Below are 24,876 nucleotides of genomic sequence, written 5' to 3' on the forward strand. Positions count from 1 at the left end.
GGGTATTTCAGAAAGACTGTAATTACCATAGTCCTAGAGTGACCTCTTGCTGCAAGATGTTATACAAGAGATTGGCTGACTCATAATTCCAAACCCTTATGTACTGCCAAGACAAGAAGATCCTAGCCATGGGGGTGGGGATGTATTCATATTTATGCATAGCACAGACCACTGGATATAACTTAAATTATTTTTATGTTTCCTTTCTCTGGAGAGCTAATGATCTTCCCACTATAGGACAATAATAAAAGGAAACCCCCTTTTTATTGCTTTTCTCTACATTTCCGGAATATACTGTGGAATAAACTTATGAAATGTAACCTTTCATCTTAAACCTTTTGATCTAGTTCACTGAAATGGACTTCGAGTTTTATGGTCATCATACTTGACAAGCTAACCTACTTAATATAAAAACAAATTACGTTTGAGGGGCAGCAGTGTTTCCAGTGGGGTCTGTGACTTGAAACTCCAAGTTATCTGAATTCACTTCCAACAATGGATTGATGACATAAAGAATGATTTTACTGTTTAGGTCCTTTTGACTGAATCTCTCCTGAATAAATTCACCTGAAAGTAAAGAATAAAGGAATTTTACACATGTCAGGTCAACAAGGATTAATAAAATGATATGACAAAAATGTATTAAAGATCATAAAGGAGGGAGACTATATATAAGTACAATAGAAAGGACCCTAGATTTGGAGTCAAAAGAACAGAATTCTAATCCCAACTGACATTTATTCGTGGGTGACTTTGGAGCTTTGTAAAACAGAAAGAACTATGGAAATGCCAACTACTGTTGTTATTAACATCAGTTTTCAAGAAGTTTCTACTACTTCAAATAATATTACATCAGAAATATAATTAAGGCTTTAAAATTTTAATCATTAAAATTGGGGTGGGGGGTTCCTAATGTCTACCACGTTCTCTTCATCTCTGCTTCCTGACTTCCTTAGCTTCCTTCAAGATCCAGTTAAAATTCTGTCTGTTGTAAAAAACCTTTCCCCATCCTTCCCTCTCTTGATTGTTTTCAATTTATCCCATACATATCTTTTATATATCTGGCTATTCACATGTTATTCTTTCATTAGACTGAGCACAGAGATTGTCTTGCCTTACTTCCTTATCTCCAGTGCTTGGAATAGTGACTGATTGACTGACTGAAAGAATCCTGTTTCTTTGCCTCAGGAAAATTTCCTTTAGAGATAACTTTTGTAAAAAAAAAAAAAAGGGCAGAAGGAGTACAAAAGGATCTACTAGAAAAATCTGCAATTCTGTATCATTAGTATTATAATTCTGTCTAGCTTAGTACTTTGATTGTTGTCTCTATAAAGCAGAAATGTTTTGCTACTGGGAAAAATTATCAGGCAACTAAAAATGACATTATAAAAATGAATTGACATCATTTGGAATTCATGATTGAACTGAAAATAAGTCACAAATATGAATTTAGGTCTGACAGTGTACCTTACTAAGTACATATTACAATCTGGCACCTAAAAAAAGTTGTAAACAATAAACAGCTGTGACTCTGCATTTGGTTTTCCCATTCAAGATGGATTAGGGAAGCTTGACTTGAAACCCTCTTTAGTACTAGTATTGATTTATAAACTGCATCTATCACAAAGCCTCAGGGACTATTTACCAAATGGTCATGCACTTAATTAAATTACTCTCTAACACTCCAATCCTTGATGTAAGCCACTGGGTATTTTAAAATGAGCAATTAGAAGGATTGAGAAACCCTGTACCTGTTGTTGCATTTTCCAGATGTCCGTATTGGGGGCCTCGTAAAATCTTAAAGATGATCTGGTTGTCCTCTGTATCAGGGTCAGATGCTTTCAGGACTCGAGATGTTATGTAAATTCCATAGCAACCATTTTTCAGGAGCTCCACTTGAGAAGGACACTTCAGATGTATGATATGGGGTGCCTTTTTATCCACCTGGTCCACCTGGATTAGTATAGTTGATTATATGGATATTTCCTGATAGGCTACATTCATAGTTCTAATAGTTTATAAGATTACAAGCTTCAAGAACTTATCTCAACTTTTTAATCTTCCTCTCTTCCCCTACCCTGGCAATTGTCTAGAAAAGTGTTCTTCTTAAGGAACACAAAAGGTGTTCAACATATGCTTACTGAATAAATGTTGATACAGGTAACTATGAGGCTCAAAGGTGCTAGATCATTCTTTCCAGTTTCTCCTTCCAAAGAGCAGGAAGGAGTTGGTGGAATTGAAAAGTAATATAGATTTCAATTTGTTCCTAACTTCTAGATCTGCCTTCTTTTTCCACATGTTAGTTTAAAAAGGGAAAAAAGAAAGGGGAATTGATTTATGTAGTTTACATATTTTATAATTTCTAACTAGTTGCCTCATTAAATGGAATTTTCTTCTAATCTACATTAATCTACTGTCAGAATTCATCCTGGTCATTCATATTGTTTTTTGAAATGAAAAGGGTAGAGTGAGAGAAAGAAGAGGGGGGAAAGTGTGACTATATTAGCCAAAAATTCAGGACTAATATGAGATTAGGATCATCACATTAGTGCCTCCCTGCCTCTACTTTCCCTCATCTCTGAACAATACTATAATCAAAGGCATACTTGTCACAAGGGTTTTGCTTTTTCTCTTTTTTTCAATGGGAAGGACTGAGCATAGGAAAAAAAGAGAGAAGAGATTTCTGTTCATTAAAAAAATTAAATTAAAAAATAAAAATAAGGGGGGGAGGCTAGTGGCACAGTGGATAGAGCACGGGCCCTGGAGTCAGGAGTACCTGAGTTCAAATTCCACCTCAGACACAAAAATAATTACCTAGCTGTGTGACCTTGGGCAAGCCACTTAACCCCATTTGCCTTACAAAACCCTAAAATAAAGTAAAAATAAAAAATAAAAATTAGAAATCATGGAACTACCCAAAAAGTACTATATTCATCTTAATATATCAAACCCAACAAAGTACTAGCAAATAATAAGCAAATAACAGAAGGATTAAAAAAAAATACATTAGTACTTTTCAAATTGTGAAGGTAGAAGGAATGCTTTTGTGGTGAGAGGAGAGATAACTTGTCAAAGGGCAGCTCCAGGAATATTAGAGGTAGATGAAGAAGGAAAAAGGGGCAAAGGGAAATGAGAATATTGTGGGGAAACCCTCAACATAGAGAGAATTGGTAAAGAAGATAAATACAAATTAAGTAGATTTTTTTTGGCTTTATATCTTCTCATTATCATTAATAATGTATCTTGATCTTACTGAATTTCATGTCCTAGAGGCTACATTTCCTTAAAAATGATTCACCAGGTAAAATATACTGTAAGTCAGAATGCAAAACAAGCCCAGTTAAAAATATTTGAAAACAAGGCTTTCTTTGGAAGCCTGTATCCCAGTGATGACTCATGTTGGCTTGCCTGGAATCTGCATAAAAATGCCAAACCCAGAGAAAGCAACAATGGTGTGTATGTATGTGTTTTACAAAGGATGACAACAGGAATCAGTTATGGCATCTGAAAGACAAATTACAAAATACCTATAAAAGAATGTGTGGTCTCAAATGCCAGTATCAGTAAAGTACATTTGTCTTTTCCATTTGGCAAATCCACATGCCTACTCTTAGTTATACTCTCCTTAAAACAATAATTCATAGCAGAGGCATTGTCATTAGAATATTACAAGGAACATTTGCCCCAGGTTTCTCTAGTCTTGGGGACCCCAAAGAATCATGAGGCATTTCAGAATAATGACTTCTCTTTGGAAAGGACCCCCACGCATTGCTTAGGATTCTACTGGTTCTTTATCTTTGCAAATTTGACCACATTGCTCTCAACTGTTCAATTATCTACTGTAGTTTGTTTTTTTTTTATTACCTACAGATTGAAAGCAAACCTTTCTTCTGGACATCTAATGACCGTCACAATCTGATGTCCTCTTGCGTTTTCAGCCTTATGTCCTCTCCCTTAACATAATCTATGTTACAAATAAACTGGACATTTCTTGGTCTCATGAATATTCTCCCCTCTTATGACTTTAATCACACTATCTCTTATGCTCAAAATGTTCCTTCTCTCAAATCTGGCCTCAGACACTTAATAACCTAGCTGTGTGACCTTGGGCAAATCACTTAACCCCATTGCCTTAAAATAAAAAAAAAAGTTCCTTTTCTCCTTTATCTGTTGAATTCTTATCTCCCTTTTAAGTCCCAATTCAAATGCCACATAGTTTCCCCAGTTTCATTAAGGATAATGACCTTCCCCCTTGTACCTCATGTAACATATTATGTATCTCTAATGTATTTATTGTGGAAGGTTATTTTGTGTTTTTTTTCTTACCCTTGCCACCCCTAAACTTGGGGTGGAGGACCTTTTTTCTGTTAAGGATCATTTGAATATTTATAACATCATTTGAGGACCATACAAAACTATCAAATTAAAAATTAGTATGCTATATTTGGTCAAACATTTAATTAAGTCATCCTTAAAAAGTTCCTAGAGTTAATGAATTTCGAATCCCAAATGTGGTGGCTGTGGCAGCACCAGACCAAATGATTCTGAGGATCTGTAAGACCTATGGGCCGGAAGTTCCCTGCCCTATTTCTAAACACTATGAAGACAAGGATCATAATTTAACTTTCTATTTCCCTTGCACTTAGCACAATGATCTTGAAATATTCATTGAATAAATAAACACATTATTGAAATAACTTGAAATAACTCATTCATTCCAGAATCCAGGAAATGAATTTGGACCAAATACAATGCTCATTAGTGGGTATCACTTTTCTGCCTGGTCAGAAAAAAGTCTACAAAGTCGAGACAATCTCAAAAATCTAAGAATTAGAAGAATCCATGGAGACCACTTGGTCCAATCTATTCCTGAACAAGAATCCCTTCTCCATCAGCAAATGGCTATATAGCTCTTGTTGAAAAGCCCTGATGGAGAACCCAAGCTACCTCCCAAGGCAGCCCCTTCTACCTTTTTGTAGGTTTGTTTTTTTTTTTTGTTGTTTTTTTTTTTTTGCAAGGCAAATGGGGTTAAGTGGCTTGCCCAAGGCCACATAGCTACGTAATTATTAAGTGTCTGAGACCGGATTTGAACCCAGGTACTCCTGACTCCAGGGCCAGTGTTTTATCCACTGTGCCACTTAGCAGCCCCCTACCTTTTTTTTAGTAGTTCTCGTTCTAGAACAAAGGTTCTCTTCCCCACCCCCCACCCCCTCACACACACACCTCCATTAACTCTTTTGGTGTTGGAAATTTTTTTTCCCCTTTCTTCCCAATGGTGAATATTTTATGCCAAGTTTGGACCAAAATACAAATTTCATAAGGGATTAATTATAGTTGTAGTTTATAAAGTAGGTTTCTTCCTAACTACTTTATAAATGAATCTAAAACAACTAAAAAACAAATAAAACTTGCAGAAATATGTATTTTTTTTCAACTTAACATATTCCTGCATGAAAAGAGTTTAATCAATATCTGCCATTCTGCAACCTCTATCCATTCTGCCCTCTTTCTATAGATCTCCTCCTCTTGGACACCTCAAACAGAATTATCCTGAAAAAAGCTCAAATTTAATATCTCCAAAATAGAGTTCATCTTTTCTTTCAAACCCTCCTCAATTTCTGATTTCCATATGGTTTTCAGAGTTGCTTCATCTTCCTGGTTTCTAGTATCTCATGGTTTGGGGGAAATATCATTTCCATTTGAACTCCATGCTATATATTCTTCAATGATGGTGAAGAAAACATTTAGTGAATATACACTGCCTTATTTAAGCCTTCCTTCATAATCAGAGGGACACCACTCAATTAAAAAATCTCTTTTTTTATATTTTTAACATGCATGGAGAATATGTTAAGAGGAGGGTCTTTAAAGTATTTTTTAGGATCTATAACCAATAATTAAAATGGAAATCTTATAATACCCATGCTATCTTTCAATTACATAACTATGAAGATGTGATCTGCTGTAGAATATAATTTTTGAAAGCCCATCTGTTCCCTTCTCCTACTTTCATCATGTATGTTTTGATGCATATGTAGATTAGTTTCAAAAATTTTGGAAAGACATGTACTTAAGTATATAAGTGGGTAATTATTGCTATTTTCTCACTAGTCTTAGAGGGTTAATAATATGGTCTTAGATTTTAGGGAAGAGAGGAAACAAACAAAATAAAAGTTGAATATATCCACCTCCTCTCCATCATCCATTTCATTATTTTATCCACAACAAGTTCTTATCCTTCTTTGAGTTTCCCTTCCTACCCCAAATCCTAAATAACTAAAATAATTTTTTTTGGTTGTTCTTGGCATTCTCCATGTGTCTTAGATCATTCCATTTTTCTTATAGGATTATTTTATCCTCCTTTATCTATCTTAGCTTTCATCTTATGTACATTGCTTTTTAAAATCAAGTTGATAATCAGTTATCTTTATATATATATATATATGTATATATAGATTTATATGTTCTCTTTAGATAACCATTTCTTTCCCATCTCATTATTTTTATTTTTGCTTTTAGGATATAATTTTTTTAAAAGGAGATCATTCATTGGGTTGACTTTCTCTGTAGAATATTATGAGATCCTACATTATTTCCCTTCTTTGAACCCTTTGAAATCTATAATGCATATTTGCCTATTACTAGCTGTCATCTTTCATTCACATTTCTAAGATGAAGAGGTCACTTTCCTTATAAATGTCCAATCAATTCCATCCTAACAATCAATTCTCTTTTATTGGTGAGAATGAGATCTAGAATAGAATTTCCTTTTCTTGGTTTTTCCCAGTTCTGAAAGATGAAATTATCATTAAGGTAAACCAGGAACCCAAATGTCTTGAATTGGAATGGTGCATCTTAGAGGAGTTATTAGTGGACAACAAATCTGGATGGGCCTCATTCGTAAAGCTTTCTGCTATATCAACAGTGTCAACTCCATCATTATCTCTTCTCTTCCTGTTATATATTACTTAATTATCCTTCACCTTTTTCATTTATCCTCTTTCTAATAAATACTCCAATGTTATCTTTACCCCCTTCCTATCGATCCAAATCAAACTTCTTTATATATACCAGACAAGAATTAAACAAAATAAAATTCTTTCCTCTTCTTCCCAGCTGAAAGCATTTGTTTTCTCAAATTTTATTAAATCATTATACCTAAATTTGTTCTTATCTCTTGTCACATTCTACTTCGCATCATACTTCATTGTATCCATGCCATAGTCCCCATATTAGACTGTAAGATCCTCAAGGGAAAGGATTGATTGTTTTTCCATCATTTTGTTCCCTTTATATAGGACTTTGCTTATTTTTTATATGTTTTGTTGAATCAAATTGTTGGTTCAGTTTTTAAATATTCAAACTTAAGGAAAAGTTAAGCTAAGGAAGCTGATATAATAGGTTCCCCCTTTTAACCTGATAGTAACTCTGATATACCTAATGTGTATATATACATACACACACACACACACACACACACACACACATATATATATACATATATATGTATGTATGTATGTATGTTCTTGCCAGTGTATATTGCAGGGTGATGTGTGATATAGGAGCATCATCTTAACCAAGGCTTGAGCTAAATAAAATTGAGAATTGGGCTATATTTTCTGCTTTTTGACTAATGAAATAAAAACTGTGTTTTAAAAAAATCCTAAATTCATCCATTCATCATACATTTATCAAGTAGTCACAGACTGACCCTCATGAATCCTAAGGATTTTCAGGCATTGCCATTCAACCTGTAGTCCAAGGGGACCTCTGGGTCTTTCCATCTTCTCTATGATTCCTATATGCATTGTCTTGTCCAATTACAGTGTGAGCTCCATGATATCAGGTATTGTGTTCCTTTTCTATTTGTAAATGAGCACTTAGCACAATACTTGGGTCATAGGAAGTATTTAAGTATTTTCCATTCATTTATATGTACATTGTGCACAATACAAAACTGAGAATGATGTAAACCCAATTGGATAAAAAAATGGGATGCAAATCCATTACATGGATAACTCTCAAATCATCAAATATATTCTTCAGAAGCAAACCAAAATTATAAAATGCAAGCCAATATTCCCATGTTGGAAAATACAATAAGAGCAGAAAGTTTCCTTTTGATTTAGTCATGGACCTAGCAGGGAGTGATTAGAGGACTTTTCATACTTGCCTGAATAGTAAAGGACACAGGTTCATTCAACACTCTTCCATCCACAACAAAGCCTTCATTTGTTTTGTCAGTAGCTATAAAGGTAAACCGGTCAATCTGTGAGTTTCCTCCCAGGTGCTTATAAGCCACATTCATGTTGTCCACTTCTTGTTGTGTGAAATTGTACTGTGTGAGAACCATCCCCCGAAGATAGAGCTGTCCATACTGGGGGAGCTGGGACAAGAGGAAGGTGAGGTTTTCTGTTGCAGTGTCTGGGTCCGAAAGTTGGAGGATGTCTGGAGAGAGGAGTGCCATGGCACCTTCCATTATTCTTAATCCCTTGTTTCTGGTCACCTCAGGCAAAGCTTGGTCAGTAGTCTCCAGCATAATCTCAAATGCTCCGTGCTTTGTCCTTACTCCATTGCTCACGATGAATCTGGCAAAGAGAGGCAAGGTAGCCTTCAGCATGGATGCTTGTTTCACCATCTACTGGAATGAAATGATAATACACACCTTTACTGAAGTATTTGCCTTTGAAGTAACTCTAAAAATGAAAAAAAAAATCAAAGACTTCTTCCTAAAGGAAGTCTTCTTGCTTTTAAATGAACAACCCCATCAAGAGTCTTATTCATTGAGGTACAATGGGAAGATCAAAGATACTAAAGAATGTTTAAATTCCACCTATGACACCTTACTACTCCAGTGACCTGGGAGAAATTATTTAACCTTCTGGCTCTTGGTCTCCTTTTGTATAAAATGAAAGGGGTAGACCAAAATGAGAACACTCCTACCTCTATATCTTTGATGCTATGCTCTGCACAAAAACTATTTGTGTAAACGTATAATGTAAAGATATAGATGCTTGTTGAATTAAATGAATAGAACTGAATTTCCTTAAAACATGTGAAAAATACCCAGAAAATGGAGCCTCTTGCCTGACTATGCTACTTTTTCCATACTGTTCTATTAAATAAATGAAAGATAAGTATACTTATATTTCCCTAATTGTTTTTGGAGGCAGAGGGGGAGTACAGGGTATGGTTTTATGGTCTCCTGGACATTCTTAATAAACCATTAATAGATATGATTTGGGGCTAAAACCAGACAGGTAATAAACAGAGACAATCTAATCCACTGTTCCCACTGTTTTCCTAACATCAAATCAAATAAATCTATAAATTTATTGTCGGCAAGAACCATATTTAATCCTTACTTGAAGTTTCTACAACATGGAGAAAGAAAGGCATTGTGAACTAAATATTTGCCTTGGAGACCTATATTCCAATTCTGTTTCTAATGTTTACTGGCTGTGTGATTCTAAGATTCTCTAGGGGTCTTAATTTCCTCATATATAGAATTCATATGAAATAATATTTGATATTAATATAGCTATTAATATTAAATAATATTTGCCAAGTTGACCTCATAGCAGTCTATATGAGTGCCTAATCCAACTCTCTCAACCAAAGCCTCAGAGAGGGAGAGTGATTTTCCCAGAGTCATACAGGGAGTAGGGGAATAGAACCAAAATCCAACCCAAGTCCTCTGACTCCAAAATCTCATTCCAAAATATTTTACTTTTTAGCTCTCTGAAACCTTGGAGTTTACTTTGGATTCAACCTTTTGACTGAGCAACCTATCAACTAATGGGTCAGACTCGAATTTTGTATTTTTCTGGAGTTTGTATGATTTTGTTTTCTCTCAGATATGAGACTTTCTATCTGGAATACTCAGAGTTCCCACTTAGCCAGTTTCCCATAGGCCAAGATAGGACAAAGGAGCTGATCTAGCCATCATCACTACAACCCTTGATAATTCAATGAAAGTAGGATCTCATTGATATGGGCAACCCCACCAAGCATAAAGATTACAAGTCAACCATTCCATCTCATCCTGTAAAACTTCTCATTTCCATGACTTCCTATAAAACCTCTACAGCATATTCATTGAGGATCTTCTTAATTTCGCATGACATCATATATCTTCTCTTTAGCTCTTAACAAATACCAGAGGAGTATATAAATGCAACATCAATTATACCAAGCTTTTTGTAATGATCTTTCCACCTTTATTTATGGTCTCATATTTCTCTAACAACATCCTTTATGACACTTTTCCCTGAAAAATTACTATTTGGGATATGGTATTACCACTTCCAAATACCCATTCTGCATCCTTCAGTTGCTTTTTGGGTCACCTGAAAACCCAAATCCTATGGACTGAAGAACATTTGAGTTCAAATACAATTTCAGACACTGATGAGCTAGGCAAGTCATTTTAATTCCTGTTTGCCCCAGTTTTCTCATCTGTAAAATAGTGATAATGATAACTCCTACCTCACAAAATTGTTGTGAGGATCAAATGTGATTATATTGTAAAGTGTTTTGTAAATTTATAAGCACTATCTAAATGCTAGCAATTATTAAAATTGGGGGGGCACTAAAACAATTACATTCTTAACACATTTCAATTAACTGGACAAGATTAAACAATCTCCTTCTACTTGAAGGCTACCATTTTATATCTTTTATTTTTGAAGTCTGACTTGGGTTCACTTCTATAGGAAATGAAGTGTTGGCATTTTAACCAAAAGAAAATAACTAATGAAATCCTAGAAGGTCCAGTCCTAGGCTCACTAATATCTACCTTGACCTTTTGTAGGTCACTGAGGATTTTTTCCAGTGTTATACAGGCTGTCCATCTAAAACTCCTCACACTGTCTGGCATCACTGCTTGATGATCAGGGTCTGACCAACTTATAAACAGGCATTCTGCCATCAGACAGATGGGAACGAGCGTAGGCAGGCCAGAGACCATATATGAGTAAGAAATATGTTTACTGAGGACCATATTCCCAGCTGGGAGCATCAAGGCAGATGTCAGAGCTGACCTCAAGCTCATGTGCCAACAGTGAGAGAGATGTGATAGCTAACATTGCTAGGTCAAGTATAAAACTATGATGATATAAGAACAGTGAAAAGTTTCCATGAAGCAAGAATGCTACTTCTCTTATACCAGGACAGACATGAAAACTGTCAAAAGTAATATGTATAATCAACTCATTTCCCATTATTAATTTAAAAAAATTAAACCCTCTTCTTTAAGTCTCTTTAGATATATTGGGGAGGGAGTAAACCTTGTCAAATTATAGTGTAAGATAACTCAAGTGAGATGAAGTTACAATACAAGATTTGATCATAGTATCATAAGACTAGAGCAAGAACCCTAGACAGGAATTATTTAATCCTAGACACATATTTTATGGATGAGGAACCTGAGGTCTCAGTCAATTTTATCTCCCAATGGTTTCCCAATGACTCCAAAGAACAAGCTCTAAACACATTTATGAAGTTTCAAAGCAACAAAGCAGGTGATTTTTAAAGAAATCATCCTTTTTCCAGAAAATGTATTGGTTAGTATCATCAAGGCAGCATCTCTTTCTATATAGCCATTTTATTTATTTGCATTCACTACTCACCCTCCTCTCTATCCCCCCCTAGGGAACAAGTCAGCAGCCAAGCTCACCATCATTCTCATGAAATCTGGGGGATGAATCTCAGATTTAGTTAGGGTTTGTGGCATGGTTTGATATCACCATTACCATGGTAAAGCGTTCAAGCTTTCTACATTTCCTTGGCAATAGAATTGGCTGAAGAATCTGCCATCTGTCATGGCATTTAGAAGATAAAAATGGAATCATAAACAGTGCCAACATAAAAAAAGGAGTAGAGCCTGCATGTCAAAATGGAGGACATTAGCATGTTCTTTTAGCGCCCGGCTGCCAGCATCTGCAGTCAGGTTGCTAATCACTCGGTGTCATCTGTCCTAGCGCGTGCTGCCAAATCTTTCTTCCAGGCCAGCAGCACCAAACAATGCAGGAGAAATTTATGATTCAAAAAATATTTTTGCAGAAGGCAAAATCTGATCATTAAATTCCCCCTTTTAATTAATCTTGCCATTCCTTACGCTAAAAAGGAGAAGAGGTAAAAAATATTCTAAACTCTCTGCCACAAAATTTATCTTCTCTACCCATCCAAATTCCTTGCCAAATTTTAACAGCAAGCAGCATAAATCTGGGTGATTAGACCAGTTGCATATATTTAATTTTTAAAAAGCATCACCATCATACTTTCATTAAAACAGGCTTTCAGCTTTGGTTTAGTGCCACTTGACAAACAGCATGGTGGTTCACTATTGGGTTAGTGAGTGAGACAACAGGATTAAAAATATGGAACTTGGGCAGATGCTAGACTCCTCCATTAAAAATAAGTAAGATTACCAACCAAACATCAAAATGAGACATAGAAGATGATTTCATCAAATGATTCCATTTCAATTCTTTCTCCCCAACTTTAAAAAAAGCACTAAAATTTTTACTGCCTCTGGTTGCAAGGAAGATGTTGCATCCTGGGCAAAAAAATGAAGGGAGAGGAGTGAAAAAAATTGAATGAGGATAAACAGAGTGCTTTTTTATTCTGAGGTGTTCTTTACTACTAAACACTGATTTAGATTTTTAGAAGTAGACCTTAGAGAGACCTCTCTTGTTCAGCCCTCTTGTTTTCCAGATGAAAAAGTTGAATAACTTATATGGATTGTTTCTTATATAAGGTCACTGAGGTAGTGAATAATAGAGGTGGGACTGTAATCCAGCCCTCCTGACTCCAAGATTAATATTCTTTCACTTATAGCAAACCTCTACCTTAAAGCTCCCATGGCTGCTACACCATAGTTTTTTTTCATGATTATTAACTTTTAAATTTTGTAGATTTTTCTCATTCTAACGGTAAAGACAACTATCTTTTCTCCTACATCCTCTCTCCCTCCCTGATCATTATCTCTTTCAATTTCCACCCTTTCCTGCCTCTATCCTCTGACATATTCATAAGTCCATTCTTAAATATGATGTTTTTCATTGACTAATTAAACACACACACACACACACACACACACATACATATATAGTTTCATCTTTAGTTTGTTATCTCAAGACCAAAATTTGTAGGATCATAGGACTTAGAACTGGAAGGGAATCTTAGAAACCTTTCAATACAATTCAGCAAAAAAAGACTTTGAAATATTTTCTTAATGCATCTCTCCCCTCCTTCCAGAGAACTATCCCATTTTAAGTCAGAATTAATTAAAGGGGATGAAAGTACAGTAAAACTAAGCAGTATATTAAAGTGTGACATTATAGGCAATGTTATTTAAGCATCAATCTTTTCATTTAACAGGAGAAACTGAGCCAAAACTGGAAGAGGTGACTTACCCAAATCACAAATGTGTAAAATCACAATTGGAAGTCAAGTCCTTTGACTTCAGATCTTGTGATCTTTCCACTGTACTATGTATGCTATATCATTTTGTACAATGCTTTGAGATCTTTATGGCTAAGCATTATATCCATCTCTACCTACATCTCTATGTCTTAGGAAAGTAGCAAAATATTTAGTATTCACTGGTCACTTCCTACCATTTCAGAGCTCAGGCCCATCAAATGTCCACTTTATGGTGTTCTTGAAAGACAAGTCAAGTATGAAAACAGAAAATTACAAGTGAAATTCTTTTGTCAGCGTAGTGTCAGACCTGAGACTAAGAGGTGAGGATAAGCAGACATATCTCACGTCTAATTACTCTCCTCTTGAAGCAGGGAAATAATTCAGAGCCAAGGCTAGCATGGAGATATCATAGGATCAGAACTTCAGAACTGGAGGGAACTTAGAGATCATAGAGTGCAAACCCCTCCTTTTATAATTAAGTAGCTGGAGACTCAAAGAGTTTAAGTGATTTGCCTAGGATCCTAGGATATTAAGCATCTGAGGAAAGACTTATTGTAACAAATCCAGAACGCCGTCCATTATGTCACAAAGCTTCTAGGGCTTTGTTCTAAGGCACTGATATGGAATTGGGAGGCAAAGGGGGGAGTTATACTTTCTCCTCTGGAGGAGCTGTCTCTGCATCTTGGCTCACAGCCCAGTGCCTGCCATTGGAAGTCCTGCTTCCAAATACTGTGGCGCATCTCTTATAGGGTCATCTCCCATGGCAACTGCATCAATAATCTGATTGTCCCTGTTGCTTATACCTTTGCTCCTACCCTCCAATCCCCCCAATCACACCTCCAGTCTAGACTTCTAGTGGATGGGTTTGTTTCTCTAAAGTACTTGTCCCATTTCTCCCTTACAGACTTTTTCTCATGCCTTGTCAAGATGAGAAGTTTATGCAGAATCTCAGTCTTAAAAAGGATCCAGAAGCTACCAAGTCCAGTCCAAACCAAAGAGGAACAAGAACTCTGTTCAAAACAATAACAGCAATAAAACCAAGGAAGTTCTCATCTAGCTCTTGTTTAAATACCTCTTTAGTAAGGAAGAACTCACTCCTTCCAAAGTCATCTATCCTAACTCTGTTAAAAGCATTTCTTTAGCAATTTACAAATGAAGATATCAAAGCAATCCATAGCCATATGAAAAATTGCTCTAAATAATTAATTATTAGAGAACTGCAAATTAAAAGCTTCTCTGAGGTACCACCTCACACCTCTCAGATTGGCCAATATGACCAGAAAGGATAATGATCATTGTTGGAAGGGTTGTGGGAAATCTGGGACACTATTACCCTGTTGGTGGAGCTATGAACTCATCCAACCTTTCTGGAGAACAATTTGGAATTGCGCCCAAAGGGCAACAAAAATGTGCATACCCTTTGATCCAGCAATACCACTACTGGGTCTCTACCCTGAAGAGATGAAGAAAAGGGGTAAAAACATTACTTGTACAAAAATATTTATAGCAGCCCTGTTTGTGGTGGCAAAGAATTGAAAATCAAGTAAATGTCCTTCAATTGGGGAATGGCTTAGCAAACTGTGGTATATGTATGTCATGGTACACTATTGTTCTATTAGAAACCAGGAGGGATGGGAATTCAGGGAAGCCTAGAGGGATTTGCCTGAACTGATGCTGAGTGAGATGATCAGAACCAGAAAAACACTGTACACCCTTAACAGCAACATGGGGGTGATGATCAACCTTGAAGGACTCCCTCATTCCATCAGTGAAACAAGTGGGAATAATTTTGGGCTGTCTGCAAAGGAGAGTGCCATCTGTATCCAGATAAAGATCCATGGAGTGTGAACAAAGTTCAAGGACTACTCCCTTTAATTTAAAAAAATAGATATCTTATTGTCTGATCTTGCTACCTCTTAGACTTATTGTCTCTTCCTTAAGGATATGATTTCTCTCTCATCACACTCAATTTGGATCAATGTACACAACATGGAAACAAAGTAAAGACTGATAGGTTGCTTTACATGGTGGGGAGGGAAGTAAGATTCGGGGGGAAATTGTAAAACTCAAATAATATCTTTAATAAAAAATAAAAAGCAAAATAAAATTTTTAAAAGCATTTCTTTAGCTCAAGCTTAAATTTACATTTTTTGTAGCATCTTCCCTATTTCATCTATTGTCTAGAGTTATGTCCTCTGACCAAGAAGCCTATATCAATCCTTCCCCATGAGAGTTTGGCATTTACTGGTTGTCTAACTGTGACTTCATCTCTGATTGCCAGCTTCCATATCTATAAAATAGGACAAACTAACATAAGAAGAAAGAATATTGAATTTGGAGCCAGAGGATTTGGGCTCAAAACTCAGATAAGTCATTTCTTAGTTGGTGGACTGTTGGGTAGATCACTTTATCTCAAATCTCCAGTTTTGTAAACTCTAAAATAAAAATAACAGTATTTTCTATCAGCCTTGAAGGATGGCTCAGAAGATCATAGGAGATATGTGAAGTTTAAAGTTTATGCAGAATTTCCAACTTGAAAACACTAAGTGAATTTGACTGTTCCTATTGTTGTTGTAATCATATCTCTCTTTTTTTTTTAAGATTTTGCAAGGCAATGGGGTTAAGTGGCTTGCCCAAGGCCACACGACTAGGTAATTATTAAGTGTCTGAGGCTGGATTTGAACTCAGGTACTCCTGACTCCAAGGCCAGTGCTCTATCCACTGCACCACCTAGCCGCCCCTGTAATCATATCTCAATCTCAGTATATTACTGAACACTATAATCTTCAGGCCCCAGTTAACTCAAGAGTAAAGACTAATTAATATGAACTTTATCCATTCAAAACTGGTGATCATTCAAACAGCTTAGTCTGATTTTCACTCTTCCTTAGTAAACCATTTCTTAGGAGAGTGTAGTTTAATAGTGTAAAGCACCATATAGGGGGATTGTTTAAATTACTTTAAAAAACACAAACCCTGTTTTCCATTGTGTCAGAACTTCTACTCACATGCAAACAATAAATCTGCTTACTCCAAATCATTTTCTCTATAATTACAGTAAGGCTTCTGTAGATGCCTACTAGGTAATTCTTTTGTTAGTATAGCTTGAATAATTACACCAACTTAAGCTTTAAAATAGTCTACTCCCCATGTCCCCCAATTAATTGCTTGAGATCATAAAATCACAACAACCTAGATTTTAAAAGTTGAAATGTGTTTCTAAAATCATCTAGTTTAAAGTCCTCCTTTTACAAATGAGGAAACTGAGGTCCAGAATGCTATGTGATTTACCCAATAGTCATGACAGGCAGCAAGTAGCAGGGGAATTCATTAAGGATTTATGGTATAGGCAATAACTATTTTGCAATGCTTTGAACTCCTCACCATTCTTATCATTTAAAGCTGTCTAATTAACACCTTTGCTTCACTTTTCAACATGGGCAATGACCCAGAGAGGCAGCAGGAGGGGGTGGCTCTACCAGCTGGTGTTAAAAAGAAAGAGAAGCCCTGAAGCTGAGGATACATTCGATCAGCTTAGAAACTTCACCCACCATTGCCAACAAAGGAGTGTGGCTAGTCTGCTCCCTCCAGCTTATGCAGGCCCCTCAGGCTACTCTTTTCTAACTTCTTTTCCTTTTCAAGGCTGCCCTAAGTACTAGTGTGTGTGTGTGTGGGGGGGGACAGGATTAGATGGATCAAAAGACAAGAATATGAGCAAGGAAAACAAATTCAAGAAATTGATCTTTGAAATTTGTAGTGATGCCTTCAAATTCTTAGATGCTCCAGCCTGTCTGTTTTTAACAAGCAAGTCAATGCTTTTATCTCTGCTTATTAGAAGAAAATCTATCAAGAGAAAAAAAAAAGCACTACTTCAAACTTTATTTTTTTAAAAAAGGCATGGACTCCTCAAATTATCTCCACCCCAAAGCCCTTCTGTGTTCTCAAGGATCAAGCAAAATTATTGTTAATTGTTTCATGAAATCATATTAAAAACAACACCAGCATTGTCCCAGTAATTCTATATGACTGGAATTTATGCAATATCACAATGGAAGAAGAATCAAAAGGTGGTAACCCAAAGGGGGAATAAAAATGCATACTGAGAGGTGGGGATAAGGAGAGAAGGGCTTTATAAATATGATGCAAATACCACTACTGTATCTGTATCTCAAAGATAATTTAAAAAAGGAAAAGATCCACATGTCCAAAAATTTTAATAGCAATCCTTTATGTAGAGGCAAAGAATTGGAAATTGCAGTGATACTCATCAATTGGGAAATTACTGAACAAATTGTAGTATATGACTGTGATAAGGTACGATTTTCATGAGAGGGCAGATTTCAGAAAAGCCTGGAAAGACTTACATGAACTAATGCTAAGTAAAGTGAGCAGAACCAGGAGAACACTGCAGACCTTAACAGAACATTATGTTAATTAATTGCAGATTAAATATGATGAATTTATTTCCTTTCAGCAGTTCAATGATCAAGGACAATTCTAAAAAAAACTTGTGATGGAAAATACTACCCACATCCAAAGACAAACTATGAAATATACATACAGATCAAAGCATACTATTTTCATTTTTTTAATGGATTTTTTCCTTTCTCATGGTTTCCCCCCTTTAATTCCAACTTTTCTTTCACAACATGACTATAATGGAAATATGTTAAACATGATTGCACATGTATAGCCTATATCAGATTACCCACTGTTATGGAAAGGGGAAGGGAAGGGAGGGAGGTAGAAAAACATACAAACATACAAAAAGATGAATGTTGAAAACTATCTTTGTATGTTGGAAAAAAATAAATGGGATTCAAAATATCAGAAAAAGTATAAATTTCATCATCAAGGACACGACTGGAGTCATGTGAAAGATAACAGATGGATCACCTATGTACCATACTGATATCCACAAAATTAAAAAAACAAAGAAATAAAGTAGAGCCTCCAGCACGCTGAGTAGGCATCCTCTGGACACTTTACAGAAAAATCTGTATATTCATTGTATAGGATGAGAAGATCATAAGATCATAGATCTAGAACCTAAGCAGCAATCTTATTCAAACTCTTACTTTTTTTCCTTCCAAACAGATGAAGGAACTAAGGCTGAGGGAAGAAAGATAATTTGTCCAAATTTATACAGACTAGCTCAAAAGGGAAGATGTGATCCCAGGTTCTCCGATTCCAGAATGAGTTCTTCCCTTTACATCACACTGTGTAAAGGGGTGTCAATTTTACAGGTGGAGAGAATATACTACTAGTCATTGGACCAGACCACTAAATCTTTCCAGCTGAGAGCATTAAAACAGTCATCAGTGATGACCTCAAGCTCATGTGCCAACTGTGAAAGAGAGGTAAGTGGTTGCTAGCATCTCTGGAAGAAGTATTAAAAACCTTGATTATACAAGTAACAAGGAAAAGTTTCCTTTGTTCACATTAAGTCAGGCTAAAGTGTCAGAAGTAATGTCTATTAGTCAACCCATTTCCCCTGGTTAAACACAAAAACTTCAAAACAAAATAAAAAAAGCCTATTCATTTAAAACCCCATTTAAATGCCATGAGAAAATCTGTTCAAATAAATATCAGCAACACACTCATCTGGTCATAGAGCTAGAATCCTAAAGAGAGGTCATCCAATCCCAGCCCTTCTATTTTAAGAATAATGAATCCAAGATCCCAGAGAGTTTACTTCTCAAAAGTTTTTATAGTGACCAAAGGATAACCTCTAAATACATTTATAAAGTTTCAAAATAACAAAGTTTATGAAAAAAGGCTGCTTTCCCAGTTTTTCTCCTACTTAGCTGACTACTCGTTTTTGGTTTCTTTCTCTAGTTCATCTTCTTCCCATGCTCTAAGTGTAGATGGCCTAGGCTTTCTCTTCTACCTCTATATTTTCTCCATTGATTGTCTCATCTACTTTTTTTTTTTTTAGGTTTTTGCAAGGCAAATGGGGTTAAAGTGGCTTGCTCAAGGCCACACAGCTAGGTAACTATTAAGTGTCTGAGATCAGATTTGAACCCAGGTACTCCTGACTCCAGGGCTGGTGCTTTATCCACTGCGCCACCTAGCTGCCCCATCTCATCTACTTCTAAGGGTTCAAATTATCATCTCCATGTAGATAATTCCCTAATCTTCATGCCCAGATCCAATCTTTCCCCCTCTTAATTAATTTCACATATCTATTTGAATGTTCCACAAGCATCTCAGAGTTATCATGCTCCGAACTCATCCTTTCTCCTAACATTTACCCTTTCTCCAAATTTCACTCTTTTAACACCACAGTCTTCCTAGTCACCAAAATTCAAAATTTCATTTTTTGCTCTGCCCTCTGTCTCAATCTTGTTTTCTAATAGGTGTCGAAGTTCTACAAATGTCCATATCTCTTGCATCTATCCCCTTTTTTCGACATGCTGCCACAACCCTACTTTAGATCTTTATCATCTTCCCCCATTTGTGTATTACTGTTAATAATTTCAACTTCAGAAAGAAAGAAAGAAGAAAGGAAGGAAGGGAAGAAAGATTTTATTAAGCATCTGCTACATTCTAAGCTCAGGGATAGGCAGCTGACTAATAACTTTTAATTCTTACAAGAACTCTGACAAAGTAGGTGCTATTATTATTCTCATTTTATAGTTGAGGCAACTGAAGTCAGCACAATTTAAATGATTTGCCCGGGATTTAACTCCTTGTAAGTGTCTGAGGCTGGATTTAAACTCGGGTTTTCCTGATTCCAGACTCAGCCCTCTACCTACTGTACCACCTTGTTGCATTCAGCTAGTCACCTCCATTCCTAGATGCATAGCTTATTCTAGTGCTGAGAAAAGACTTCAAACATATTTTTCCTTATCCTGTCATGCTACAGAACAGATATTTAGAAACTTCAAAGGGACTCACCTGAACATGTCATTGGGAATGGCTGCCTTGCTTTTTTGTACATAGCAGACTTTCTGACCTGCAATATCCATCTGGTTGAAGCTTGTGATGGGGACTCCAGGATAGCTGATGTATTCCATCTGGCCATAATGAGGTGGGAAGATGATTACAAAAAGAAGCTCTTCTGGCTTATCTGTTCCATCAGTAGCTAAGAGGGTGGAGGTAGTCAAGAAACTTCTGCCCCCTTTAGACACTACCAGTGGCTTGGTAAAGACTGCAATGTCACCTGCAATGTAGAAGAGACCCTGGTTAAGAACTGTATTTTAAAAACTGTCAAACATAGGATCCATGCATTTTTAAAGTATCTTGGGAATTAAATGCTTTTTTTCTCTCATACAGAATTAAATAATCTTTGGACTGGAGCATCAGGTCAAACCTGTATTCTGTGGGGCTATAAACTATATTGCAAGGACTCAGCATAAGTTCTAGGATGGATGTGGATGAGCACCAAAAAGATTTGAGGATTGCAAAAGCGCTCATAAAGAGACTATACACTGAGCAAAAAAAATTCAAACCATTTCTCTTTCATGAGGACTTGTCTGAGTAAAAAAGAAGTTGGTTCATATTTTAATTATGGTGTCATCTTTGATTATTTCCTCTTCCATTCCACTCTCTCGGTTTCTACATACAATCAGTTGACAAATTATTTTGATTCTGTCTTCACAGTATCTTGAATTTACTTTCTCTTCTTTTCTCTTTAACATCACTCATCCTGAATATCAAGACTACTGCGAATAACTTCTTTATTGGTCTTCCTCTCCTTGTACTTCATACTACTTCCCAAGAAATCATTTGATACCTTCCTCTGTTCAAGCCACTAGTCTCCTGAAAATCCTTTAGTAACCCCATATTATTTGCAAAATAAAGTACAAATTCCTGATCCTGGCATCCGACATCCATTATAATCTGACTCTAGGCTATCAGTTCAGCTTATTTCATACTTTGGCATACTTCATTAGAAACAAACTGAACTACTCTGCAAAATCTGGTCTTATGCTGCCCTCTCTCAACTCTGTGCTTTTGCTTATGCTATCTCCTAAGCCTGAAATGGTGTAGCAAACAATTGATAAAGAAAATGGTGACTGAGAATGGGATTTAGATTTCTAGACCATGCCTTAAAAATAGGATTAAGGAACTCTTGGTTGGAAAAGAGTATATTGGATAAGGTCTGGCAACATGCATTTATTAAGAGTACTGAAAATCTAATAAAAAGGATTATTTTAAACTGAAAAGGATTGGAAGAAAAGAAAGCTCACACACACAAAACACAGATCTAGATCTGTGTTTTGTGAATGTAAGCATATATATCTATGAATTTATGTGTATATTTACATTAATCTAGATACCAAAGAGAAAACAGTATAATAGGATGAACATCAGCAGAGACATCAATAAGTTCCTAGGAGACCAAATCTGAGAAAGGAACCAATAGTAAAACTGTTGATCCCAGGAATTTATGCACAAATAAAATATGCATATATTATACAAAGTACAGATTAATAATAGACATTACTATGGTGATTTTCTATTTGCAAAGCACCTTTTAAATATATATCACCATGGTGATATATGTATATATATATAATTTATATATATATATATATATTCAATCATTTGTTTCTCAAAATAACTACTATTATTTCTCATTTTAGAGATGAAGAAACTGAGACTAGCCCAGAGTCATATAGTCAGTGATTTCCATACAATAGAGAAGATACTGACTAATCAACAAGGTGAACTAGAGATTCTAATACAAGAAGGCAAATTTAACCTTACAGTATCACTGAGACTGAGTAGAAAGAGGCTTATTCTGTAATATGACTCTGGAAGGTTATAGTTGATTCAAAAGGAACAGGTTAAGTAAAAATCATTCAGAATATTTTAAGAAGTTATATTTTTGTGGAAAATAACAGAAACCAGTCAGGGGAAGCATGATGGAAAGCATTTGGATACATATCAATGGAGGCAAAACAGGGGTATTATTGTCATTCGATTATACTAAAAAACCATTTGGACAGAATAATTAGATGCCAGAATTTGGATCCAAAAAAGATTTCAACACACTAGAATGATAGGCAAAAGAGAATAATATGAAATTTAATAGATCTAAATAAAGAATCTTACAATTAAGTTCAAAAAAGTAACAAGATAAGCAAAGATAGCTATCTAACAGTAGAGCTGAAAAAGATCTAAAGATTTTAGTGGATTAAATGCTTAGTAGATTTTAACTGTCACAGAGTAAAACAAAAAATAAAAAAGCTTTAAAAAGCAAATTAGACTGCTTTAAAAGGGGAGTGTCTGGAATAAGGGAGGCAATAATTCAGCTATCACACCTAGAATATTGTCTTTAGTTCCCAAAGAGGGAAGCCAAAATGTAAAGGGCTTCAAGAACCGAATCTTACAACCTTTTATAAATCTGCAGTGAAAATGCTGTTTTTCAGTAATTTGATTCATTCAATCAAGAATGTATGTATGCATTTAATAAACATTTATTGTCTGTTGTGTATAAAACATTGTGTTAGGTGTTGATACAGGTCAGATATAACCTATTCTCATGGAATTTACAGTCTTGTATGAGGATAAAACATAAAGCACAGGTTACTTAATGACCTACAAACAATGGAAAATTTGTGATGATTTAGTATCCTTTCCCCCCAAAAGGAAAGCTATTCAACTCAGCCCATCTTCCTTTGTCTTTTAGGTGCCAGGAAATTTAAATCAAATTTAATGCTTGGTGGTCATCTGCACCTCTTACGCATCTTGAAAAAACCAATTCTTATTTTGATTACTATAGGAAACTAAAGAGAGTCTCTCTTTGACTTTATAATATATTGTCCATTTGGTTTAATTTATATGCGCCTCATTCCTTTTGAAAATTGTTGGGATAGGGGTGGCTAGGTGGCACAGTGGATAGAGCACTGGCCCTAGAGTCAGGAGGACCTGAATTCAAATTTAGCTTCAGACACCTAATAATTAACTAGCTGTGTGACCTTGGGCAAGCCACTTAACCCTATTGCCTTGCAAAAAACCTAAAGAAAAAAAAAGAAAATTATTGGAATAGAAAACTCAAATAAATCAAGGAACAACTGAGTTTATTAAAGTTCATAGTCCCAGTACTCAAAGCTAGATCATAGGATTTAGAGCCAAAGGGGAACTCAGGGGTTTCTCTAATCCAATTCAGTCATATTACAGCAAGGAAATTTAGCCTCAAAGAGCACTTTGTTTCTTGAAGAATCCAAGAAAAAAGGTTAAAAGTATAAATTATATGAATTATTAGTTTTATTATAGCTAGGGGCTTAAATTATTCAAAATGGAATACAAAATGTTCTTGCCTAACTACATACTTCAGATATAATGAGTATAAATCAGAACAATTAAGGGTTCCATTTTTCGGGTGTTCCATTTATGTTAATCATTTCTGAAATTATTACATTGGCTAGCCTGATTGATATCAATAAATTTCATAATATTTTTAAAAACAAATTTTGGTATATTTTTCCCATTGTCTGATTTATTTTCTTGATAACTATTAGCTAATGGACTTACGGTAATGAGCCATTTATCTGGCACTGCCAGGGAGTAAGTTGTTCTAATCAAATACATTTTCCAGATAATGGAATTTTATTCCATTAAAATTTTAAGGTATTTTAATAAAAAAACTAAAATAGATCATAAACATGCCTACCTTCTATAACTGAATTTGACAGAACCTTTTTTTTTGATGACTAAGCTCAACATTATGGTCACCAATTATTATGAATGATGGGATACCTCAGGGTCAACCAAGATATGTTGGGACTGTGTGATCTTAAGAATACTGGCTATTACTGTGCTCTTGTGGCTGCTTTTCTGTTTTCTTCATAATTAGATTGTTACTTGTCACTTCTGTCTCTAGTTCTCCTTTCTTTCTACTTGATCTTTAATGAATTGTAGAATAGATAACCTACTTTCTCCATCAATCAATAGATAAGAATTTGTTAATTGGAGATCAGAAATTTAAGAATATCTTGAGGATTCATTTGTATTTTTGTATTGATTGACATGTAAGGTCAATTTAAGCAAATTTAAGCATCTAGTAGATAGTAATAAGAAGTTTATCTGGATTATTTACAAAATATGAATAAAGAAGCCCAATAAGTTCCCTTTTGAGTATAGTGAATGTGCTTCTTTGAAATGTCAACATCATATGATATTCTTTTTGATTGAGCTCTGCTCCCTTCTCTGGTCTTAGTTTGCATTCTGGAAAGTCAAGGTTGCTAGTTATATCTATCAATAATTATTTATGAAGTAACTATAAGTGCCTAGTGATTATGATACAAATATTTTTTAAAAAAGAAAAATTCCCTTTTCTGAATGAGTTACAATCCACAGTGTAGGGGGAGGGAAAGAAACAGTATTTTCGAAATATATAATACAGAATGAAAGTACAAACAGAATTAAAATATGGAAAGTAAATGGAAAAGAAACATTAAGTAGTTAAATAAAAGGTAGTTAGAAAAGAAAGACATT

At 35.4% G+C, this 24,876-nt stretch overlaps 1 protein-coding gene across 1 annotated transcript in view; it reads right to left on the minus strand.

Annotated features, from left to right (window-relative positions):
• Positions 1-24,876, minus strand: part of FREM1 (FRAS1 related extracellular matrix 1) — a 182,530-nt gene that overhangs the window by 36,237 nt on the left and 121,417 nt on the right. The window contains exons 25-27 of the mRNA XM_074197539.1: positions 8,174-8,588; positions 1,752-1,953; positions 423-567 (exon numbers count right to left, since the gene is read on the minus strand). Of these exons, the coding sequence (XP_074053640.1) occupies positions 423-567; positions 1,752-1,953; positions 8,174-8,588 (762 nt within the window). The remainder of the gene's footprint in view (positions 1-422; positions 568-1,751; positions 1,954-8,173; positions 8,589-24,876) is intronic.

Source organism: Macrotis lagotis, chromosome 8 (assembly GCF_037893015.1).
Source record: "Macrotis lagotis isolate mMagLag1 chromosome 8, bilby.v1.9.chrom.fasta, whole genome shotgun sequence".
Classification (NCBI taxonomy): domain Eukaryota; kingdom Metazoa; phylum Chordata; class Mammalia; order Peramelemorphia; family Peramelidae; genus Macrotis; species Macrotis lagotis.